Genomic DNA, 10,292 nt, shown 5'->3' on the forward strand with positions numbered 1-10,292 from the left:
ACCTGAGAAACTGGCAAGGAAACAAATAAGGTAACGGACAAAATGATATTAAGTTCAAATTAGAACTGGTACTTAGCTGGGGGAGAGTGTCCACAAGAATCTTGGGGAGAAGCATGGTGCTGGGGTTAGAAAAGCAAAGGAGGTCTGACCGTCCTAAACTGAGCTTTCCCTTCCACCGTTTCTGAACACGATCGGAGTATGTAAGGTGTGCAAGGAAGACTGACAGTGCAGAGTTTCAAAGAGGTGTTTTGACACAATAATTTAGGGATGCTAAATTACTGGATACGAATATGTACTATGTGTGTGTGCATATATGTGCATTTGTGGGTATTGGGGGGAGAGTGTATGTGTAGGTGCACATGTGCATGTGTACATGCAGATGTGTGCGTGTGTATGCGCAAGTATGGGTGCGTGTGTGTGCGTGCGCATCTGCATTGATTTGATGGGATTTGGTGGAGACCTGGATAAAAGGATACAAGTTCTTTCTGGCAACAACCATCTGAGTCTCACAAAAAGCAACAAAAAGGAAAGGAAGAGAAAGCCAACACATATCAACTTTCTTATAGATCCACCATGCAGTTTCCAGTACTGAGCAAAGAGCCCCAGTAACTGAGACACTATGACGGGTCCCTATGTGAAAACTTCTGGTTGACTTTTCTCTTTGGAGAATCCCTTTGATTTCTCACCAATTCTTTTTCCTGGGCTCTCAAATCTAGTAAGTGCCCCTTCTACCCCTATTTGTCCCTAAAGACACCATACCAGAAGTTTTCAGTGTTTTGCAAACTCATACCATCCCTTGGGAAATTCTTGTGGCAAAAGTGCTCCTTCTACCCATGTCAGTGGAATGAGAGATAGCTTTTACTGAAAACTTTTTACTAGAATTGGTTCACAGGCTTGCACATCACTCTCGAATTATTCAGCACATGCCCGAGGCTTCCAAGAACTTGTACAGACAGCCTCTGTTTGTCTGTTTGTGTTTCGTTTGGCCTCTAAATGTGATGGCTGCTTAGGGGTCACAGAGCAGACTGGGAAGGGTCCCAGACGTACCATGCAGTACAATGTCTTTTCCCCTCACTGCCAATTTGCGTCAAATCTGGACTGACTGTATCATCAAAGGGCTTCCGCCCAGTTTCCTTATTGGGTAATGAAACTCATTTGTTGGTGCAATATTTGCAATGGCAATGATACCCTTAGACTGGGAGGGAACAGATTTCTGCCCGTGCAAGATCAGCTTGCCATCTGTCTGTATGTCAAAGCAACCTCAAATGGCCTTCTGAGGGACTCCTGGCTCCCCTGGGGGACACGTCCATCCCGAGGCTCTGCGTTCATGAGAACTTATCAACCCAAGCCAAGTTGGGTCTGTGGCCAGTTAGTAACCCAGACTAGTAATACCTCAGGACTGGCTGGAAATATAACCGCAAATGCATTGCTACTCAATGCTGTTCAGAAGCTCAGCGAAGAACAATAGTGATGGAGGACTTCCTGAAGGGTATATGACCATCCTTTCCTCTGGATGCCTTAAATCTCTCCCTGGACTCACCAGACCATCCCCAGAGTGAATCATACTGGGCCCCAGTAGGACCATTTTCTCTGATCAGGTGATGTAATTGGCCTATATTGAGGAAGATGACCTGAAACTGTCCCATGTAACTTGTCACTGTGTTTACCATAAAGTCATGTTACATAAGGATCCATGACAGAAACCTCTCTGGTATCAGTACCAAGAATAGTTCTGCTTCTCTTAGGCAACTGAACTGTTTTACCTTGGAGGAACCATATAGGTTGTAGTTGGTCATGTTTCACATTCTGCATTGTCTGACAGCAAACTCAGGCTCACATCTGTAGCCTGCTTCTTCTACTTAAGTAAAACTTGCTGACATGTATTTTGTTGATTAACCTCACCCTGGCTATGTCCATGCCTTGTTTTGCCTTTTTCTTTGCTTATTTTAAGTGTATTTTATTTTCCTGGGTTGCATAGATCTTGTTAGACCACTTTGCACCCTTTTGAACAAGCTGAAATTGAAATACATTAAAAAAATGAAAAGTCACAGCAAAGCAGTGTTAGTTAGTAGGTTAAACATCATATGTGAAGCTTCTATGAATTCTAATCGTAGGTTCCTGATTAATACACCAGTTAATGGTCAGGAATAACTCTTAGATCTGTAACTAATAAGCTTAGTGTTAAAGCCTAAAGAATAAGAACATACAGACATGATAAATAATGAGGGAAATTCAGAAATCAAGCTACAAAAGAAAATATATTCCAAAATCCATTGTCAGCCTCTCAACTCTTCAATTTTTTCTGGGAGTCAATTACAAAAGACACTGATGCTTCCTACATCTTCTACCTGATGACAGCCTTTCACTGCTATTCCAAAGCACAATACCCCAAATCACCTACCGTGTTTGTGAATAAATGCAAGTCCTTGCAATATCTGATACATGATATTTCTTATAGCAGATTCAGGAAACAACTTATTTCTGTATAGGGCAGAGGAAAAAATGTTATAAATCTAGATTTATGAAATTTGTTAATGAAAACAAAGCCCCTGTTTTCATGTTCTTTTGGTTATACAGTAAGAATTTAAGAAAACACTTGCCGACATGCTAATTTGACTAGATCCTCTGATAATAAAGATCAAAGAAAAACAACTGCTTATCCATGTAAGACAGCATACCTTATAAGCACCAAATATATTCAGTTATGTTACAAAACAGAAACGATCAAACATTTAATAACAAACCAAAAAAAAAAAATTCCCTCCAATGTATCATATAAAAATCTCCTCTCTCCATAATATAATTAAAGCTTAAAATTTTTTGATGGGGAAAATCTGAGGTCTTTCACATGAAGAGCTTATGAGATGCAGTGGATAGTGACATTTTCCCCTGGCTGGGCAAACCACACAGCTTCTCTGCTGTTATTGACAATGGAAACGATATTTGTTCACTGAAATCACTCAGAAGGATGCTCTGAATGGCATTCACCTGCCACCAGGAAAATGTGCCCAAGAGGTTCTACATAGTTCACTTTTCAAGTCCAAAATGACCATCACAGGTAAATTTTTTAATTAGTTTCTTTGTCTTCCCAGCACGCGAGCCCTGTGCACTATAGTAAGAAAGGCCCTGAAAGGAACCCGGAAGTTCCAATGGATGGCTCAGAATGAATGAAGCTGCTACACCCCTCACTTGTGGTCACTCTGCCCATACAGTCCTGGGGGAAGGAGAGCTGCAGAGTATCTGTTAAATCTCTGAGCCTGTTATAGGGTGAATAACCCATTAAGACATTCAAGACGGCTGCACTGAAAGCAGCTTCTCTGCCGTTATCACAGGGCCTCCAAAGCAGGAATGCAGGTGGGGCCCCACATCTCATGGGCAGCTTTAAACAGCCAAGGCCAAGCAGCATGACCACAATAAACAAAAGCAGAAAGAAAACACATCCACTGTGCAACATTTATTTCTAAGATCATGATGACCACGCTGTACCTTTCTTTAATGAGTTGGTAAAGATTTTCCTTCATGTACTCAAAGATAAAATAAAGATGATCATTTTCCCTGATAACTTCTTTTAATTTTACTACGTTGGCATGGTTGAGCTTCTTTAAAGACTGAAAGGTGAAGAAGAAAAACAAAAAATTAGAGCAAGTCTGTTGTTGAAAAAAAGTAATTCCACATATACTTAGGGAGAAACACCTAATTCTAGAATCACGGAGTGCCACAATTCATTTTTTACTGACAATATGTTAATAAATGGTATTTCTCTGAAGTTGGTATTAACTTTATGTAGAAAAACTATTACAATTAACTGACTAGGAGGTAAGAACTTGACCATAACTGGAACTTCTGGCTGCCCCCAGGACCAGGAAGTGGGCCAGGGCTATTTTAGGTGCACTCCCCTCCAGGTGATGGAATTCACGCCATGAAAGTGGCCAGAGGGGAATCCATTGAGGCTTTGATTGATCTGATACTGGAGAGGCAGCTGCTGGGAGCTGAGATCACCAGCCAGCAGTCTGCAGACACTCTGAACAGGAAATTGCTCAGATAGACAGAGGCTGGCAGCCTGATTCTCCCAACTTTCTTCTGACACATGTGTGTCCATGGGACGTATAGTGCTCCTTACAAGGTGAGTGTTAAAGGAGGAGAAGAAGGAGGGGAGAAGGAGGAGAAATCTCATTGGAAGGACCCTGAGGTGAGATGGGAGAGACACCTCTGCTTCCAAGAACAGCAAAGGCAAATATGTCAAGCGGGGTATGAGGAACAGAGGGTGGTTCAGAAAACGGTAAGTGACCTTCTGATTATTCCCCATGCGCATGTGTGGTTTTCCTCTTCCTGGAACATACACGTGAGTGCAGTCATGCGCAAGCTATTTTCTGTTTGCATCACTAGCTCTGTCCACAGTGAACAAATGCACTTTCATATTGGTGAGCAGTAATCCAGTTCATGTGTGACAGCCGCACACCCAACTGTGGGTTTGCTCACCAGGTGATCAGAATTTGATAGACCGTCTCCTTCAAGAATGCCTCAAGGGGTCACTGTGGCAGGGGGTTGAGCCCTTTAATTCAAAAAGCCTCTTCCTCATAGAGACGTGAGTCCGATTAATAAATTGTAAAGCCCTCTTTATCTTTTAATTTCCTTCAAAGGAACATTCCTTCTATAAAACAAACAGAATGTCTGAAGATGAAAGTGTTAACATGAGTGTCCAAATCTGGAAGGACACTCAGTAACAACGCACCCAAGGGATCAGAGCTGGGGAATGTGCAATATGACCGAGTTACTTCAAGCAGCTGGGAAGAGGGAGGAAATATGGCCAGTGAATGGGAACAAAATAAGACTCTTCTGGAACCTCTTCCCTGAAAGACAAGCTTTTGCCAAGTGCCTCTCTGGCAGGAAATACTCAGCTGTTTTGGCCAAATGGCCAGATCCTTCCAGAATGACCCAACAGGCTGATTACTTTTTCTAGTTGGGTTGGATTTCTGGTTCTTCATGAGTAGCAAGCATTGCCTAACTTGTAAGCATCCTCCAGACTCTCATGGACTGCAGGCGTCTTTCCTGCTTGTTTGCTGAAAATGCACCACCAGCAATGGCTGAGGTGTCCAGTGGATGAGCAGCAGAATGAACAGGGCAGATTCATTCAGAGGAAAATGAAGTCGGTTTCAAAGCTTTGCAAGAAGAGAATTCTAGGCAAGGAGTAGGATACCGTCTGCCGCAAGTGCGTTTTGAGCGTGAATTACTGGCCCAAGTCTAAGAGTGGCTCCAGTTCTTGCTTCTCAGTGAGGCTCAGGGGCAAGTTAAAGTCTATATCAGTTTACTAGAAAAAGAATTAATTTAAAACATGAATTAATTTTGTGGAGGACTTCATGTGATTCATTTTCAAGAGGTATATTTCCAGAAAGAAGGCATCTTGTTTTGGCTTGGGCAGGACAGTCGTATCAGGCAGAGAAGAAGGAGCACATCAGGGATGCTTCAAGGAGGAGTAATCTGCAAACTCTGAGTGGTCGGTGAGAGTCTCATACACGAGACTTGAAGGAAGAATCAGGCTTGGACAAACTCGGTGGGAGGGCAAGGGCACGTCAGGAGGGAGCCCCTCAGAGATTGGGCGTGGGAGCGAGTGGCTACCCAGTGTCGGAGGGATGAGAACTGCCTGGATGCCAGGAGGATGCCCATTGAAGTCTTCTGACAGACCCTGGGCTTGAGACCAAGCTTCGCTGCCTAGAGCTGTGATTCCCTCCAGCAAATTACGGAATCTCTGGGCCTCAGCCGTGCTCATCGGGAAATTCAAGATACTAAGACTTTCCTCATCAGGTGGTTGTGGGGATGAAATAAGACAGAGCACGTAAGGTGCTGCCTGGCCCATAACAGCTGCTTAATAAATGGTAGATGGTGTGTGAACAGCTGAGTGCTGGGGAGATGAGAGGTGTGGAGAGCGGGGAGCACAGGCCACTGCAATGAGCTATCGTTTCTGAATGCAGGGGTAAATGATAATTAACACAAGAGGGAGAAAATATGAGCACTGGGGGAGGCAGACGTTCTAGAAAATTCAGACGCTGATGTCCACTAAGCAGTTGGATATATGGGACTGAAGCAGGGGTCAGCAAACTTTTCTGTCAAGGGACAGAGAGTAAATATTTTGGGCTTTCTAGGTCATATGGTCCCTGCTGCAACTACTTAGCTTTGCCAGTGTAGTGTGAAATCAGCCACAGATAATATATAAACAAATGGACATGGCTGCGTTCCAACATTTTTGTTTTGTTTTGTTTTGTTTTACAAAAACAGGCAGTGGGCTATTTACTGACCCCTGGTCTAAATGCATAAGAAAGATAAAAGATGTGATAGGGCTGCTGAAGTGAGGGGAAATGAATAAAATCACCCAGGAGGAGAAGCCAGAGCAAAGGACAAAATTGCTGAGACGAGAATGTGAGGAATTATCCATATTTAAAGGGTGAAATCATAGAACCACTGTTGAAAGGCAAGAAGAGGTAGAAGAGGTGGGTCAAAGCAGAGTCACAGAGACCTGGGAGAGGAGAGGAGGAAGTGGTCCACAGACAAGAAAATGTCTGAGAAAATGATCCTGGACTTTTTTTTTTAATCTTTTGGCCACGCCGCGCAGCATGTGGGATCTTATTTCTCCGACTAGGGATCGAACCCGCGCCCTCCGTGTTGGCAGCGCAGAGTCTTAACCACTGGACCTCCAGGGAAGTCCCAATGATCCTGGACTTGACAGCTGGTGGCTTTTAGGAGAGCAACTTCCATAGAGTTGCAGAGGTGAATGCCTGATTCAGTTAAGTGGAAAGTCAGTGGTGGGGGGAAGTGACAGCGGAGGGGGTGCTCTGGAAGGTAAGGTCAGGAAGGGGAAGGGGTGGGAGCTCCAGGGGAGGGAGAGCTGAGCCTGGTTAGACAGAACGGTGGGCACATTGATAGACTGAAGACAAGGAGCCAGTGGAAAGGAGTTTAAAGATATGGGAAGGTTTATCATAGCCAAAGGTGTCCCAGTGTCCATCGATGGATGAATGGATAAACAATATATAGTAGATCCATACAATGGAATGTTAATCAGCCTTAAAAAGGAAGGAAATCCTGACACGTGGATGAATTTAGAAGACATTCTGCTAAGTGAAATAAGCCAGTCACACAAAAGACAAATACTGTATGATTGCACTTATATGAGGTACCTAGTGTAGTCGACAGATGGAATGTAGAATGGTGCTGGCCAGGGGCTGCGAGGAGGGATTCGTGGGGAATTATTGTTTAATGGACATAGAGTTTCAGTTTTGCAAGATGAAGAGAGTCCTGGAGATGGGCCATTCTGATGGGTGTACAACATTATGTATGTCCTTAATACCACTGAACTGTACCATTTTTAGGTCAAATACGCAATTCTATATCTATTTTGAGTCCTTTGGGTTCTAGCACGGGACACCTTTATCGCTGTTCTAACAATCTGAACTATCTACCTGGCAACCTGCCACTTTCCTTTGAGTTGTTTTTAACCTTAATGCATAGGCATTGTTTGCAGAAAATGTGCAAAGGAGCCTTCCCCAGAGATGGCTACAAAATGTGATTATTACATACGTTCAACTTCTGGATGGTATGACAGATTTTCTAATGTTGTCCGGTTTGCTATGTAAACAAAATTGTGCAAAGCTTTAAAAAAATGGTCAAAAGGTAAGTACTATGTATATTTCATCACCATTTGAAAGAAAAGAGACACTAGTGAGAAACTAGTGAAAGTTGAATAAATCTGTGGTTTAGTTAACAGCACTATTACCAAGGTTTAAAAAGAAGTACATGCACACACACCAAAAAACTAAAAAAAAAAGTACACACACATAAATAGCACAGCAATCTTCTCCTCTCAGCTGTCAGCTGCATTATGTTATCATCTGCCTCCTTTTTCAACATCAGTGAAACAATTCAAGCTGTATCAACTATAAATCTATGCGTGTATAAAGCTATTTTAATCAACCATACCATAAATTATCCCTTTGTGTATTAATAAATACCTTGACCTCCCGAAGGTTCATGCATTCCTCCCAGGAATAAAACTTTCTTTTCATTCTAAAAGAGAAGAAAGAAACAAATAGCACATTTATTCCCAGTAACTGGCTATGCTTTATCTTAAAAGAAAAAGTTTTCGTTCTGAACCTAATGAACAGTGCTTAAAGTGGGTTCCAATTTCTACCAGATACTATACTATCCAAAACAGCATTTTATTTAAAAACCTGGCAGTGCAATCAATCCTCCAGCACAAAATTTCCCAGCAGAGTTAGCATGAGGACATTGCAAAGAGGCCTGGACTGCTGTTTTGCTCTGTCACTAATTAGCTAACCCTGCCCTGGAGGAAAAACCCCCAGGCTTATTTATCTGGACCAGAGCTGTCCAATCGAACTTTCTGTATTGGTGGAAATGTTCTGTACTGTCCAGTATGGTAGCCACTAGACACAGGCGACTACTGAGCACCTGGCGTGAGGGCAACACAGAAACTGAATTGTTAATTTAAATTTTAAATTTAAATTTACATGATATATGATTACTTGCCACCATGTTGGACGGCACAGGGATGGACACTCCGGTACAGGGGTTGGCAAACTATGGCCCATGGGCCAATTCCACCCAACCATCTGATTTTATACAGCCCATGAGACAAGAATGGCATTTATACTTTTAAACGGTTGAGAAAAACAAAGCAAAAGAAAAATAATAATTTGTGACATGTGAAAATGATCTGAAATTCCAGTTTCAGTTACCATAAATGAAGTTTTGTTGGAACACAATCACACTCATTTGCTTCCATATGATATATGGCTGCCTTCCCACTACAACAGCAGAGCTGGGTTATGACAGAGACCACATGGCCTGCAAAGCCTAAAACATTTACTGGCTGGCCCTCTGCAGGAAAAGTGTGCCAACCCCTGGTCCAGAGCCTGAGGGGAGAGACAGACAGCCTGGTGAGCTGGCCAGAAATCTAAGGGTTCTCTCTTTCATGGCCCTTTAATCACATCGTCTCATTTGAATCTTACAGCAGCCCCATGAGACAGATGGGATGGGCGGAAACTAAGAAACAGAGAAGTTATGTCATTTCACCAGGGTCTCATTGCTGGCTAATAACAGATCAACTCTCATCTCTCCCCCTCACTCTGAGAGTCTGTCCCCGATGTCACACTGTCTCCCAGCTGAGTGACCATTTCCTTTATTCATGCCCCAGATATATTTTAGCCCCTGCTACACATGGCAGAGGCCCAGGCACTGGAGATACAATGATGGGCAAGACGTTGCTCATGGAACCGACCTCGGAGCAGGAAGGCAGGTCATCAATCGCCTTCTGTGCTGAGTGCCATGAAGGGAAGGGACAGGGCACCAAGAAAGTGGACCCCAACGTGACCTAATCTTGTCTAGGGTATCAGGAAACAGCCTTCCAGTGAAGTGGTATTTCCACCAAGACCTGAAGGACCAGGAGAATTTGGCCTGGTCGGAGGCGTGGGGTAGTGAGTAGCATGGGAAGACAGAGGGCAGAAAGGTATCTGGTGAGTTCAAGAAGCCGAAAGGCCAGTGTAGCCAGGACAAAGCAGGCAAGGGAGTCGTGGGAGGAAATGCAGCCAAAGAAAACAGGCAGGGGCCGAGTGAAGCAGCAAGTTGTAAAATTGGGGGCTTGACCCTAAAACTGATAGGAAGACGTTAAAACCTCTTCGTTTGGGATCCCTGAAAGCAGAGCCTGAGGCAAGGACTTGGGTGCAGGGAGTTGATTTGGGAGGTGATTCCAGGAACCCAGGGCAAGGAGCAGGGAGCCTGAGAACAGAGAGGGGGGAAACCCATGAAAGGACACATTACGGAGCTGACACTGCAGTGGGCAACGGGGGCTCAGTCCTGCTGGGGACCTTCTGTGGACCAAGCAGGAGCACCTTGGTTGAGTCTCCCACGTGAACCTGAGGTGGGATACTGGTGGCGGGCACATCACTGCACACCCCAGCACGCTGAAGTCAGGAGGGACAAGGGGACATGATGGGGCAGCAAAGAAGGTTTGGTACAATTGATTTTAGACAATTAGACTCACGTGTTTAATATAATCCCTTCAGGCTGGAATGGACAGGGGTAAGAATGGAAGCCAGGAACCCTAGAGAGGAAAGTATTCTAGAGGCAGAGGTGGTAAATGATAATGAGTTGAATGGGAGGTTAGCAGTGGGGAACTGGAGAAGTAGGTGGATCAGATAAATATCTGGTAGTTAGAGTCTATAGGACCAGACGACCAATGGTGGGGCACAGGGAGGGGTGTCGGGGGACTCCCAGGCTTTGCGGGG

General features: G+C 44.0%; 1 protein-coding gene across 2 annotated transcripts in view; it reads right to left on the minus strand.

Moving 5' to 3' along the window:
• CILK1 (ciliogenesis associated kinase 1) overlaps nucleotides 1-10,292 on the minus strand; it is a 35,220-nt gene that overhangs the window by 23,665 nt on the left and 1,263 nt on the right. For both annotated transcript variants that reach the window (XM_007193881.2, XM_057555050.1), the window contains exons 2-4: nucleotides 8,001-8,055; nucleotides 3,487-3,608; nucleotides 2,402-2,481 (exon numbers count right to left, since the gene is read on the minus strand). In XM_007193881.2, the coding sequence (XP_007193943.2) occupies nucleotides 2,402-2,481; nucleotides 3,487-3,608; nucleotides 8,001-8,055 (257 nt within the window). The remainder of the gene's footprint in view (nucleotides 1-2,401; nucleotides 2,482-3,486; nucleotides 3,609-8,000; nucleotides 8,056-10,292) is intronic.

The sequence above is a fragment of the Balaenoptera acutorostrata genome, chromosome 10 (genome assembly GCF_949987535.1).
Source record: "Balaenoptera acutorostrata chromosome 10, mBalAcu1.1, whole genome shotgun sequence".
NCBI classification, from domain to species: Eukaryota; Metazoa; Chordata; class Mammalia; order Artiodactyla; family Balaenopteridae; genus Balaenoptera; species Balaenoptera acutorostrata.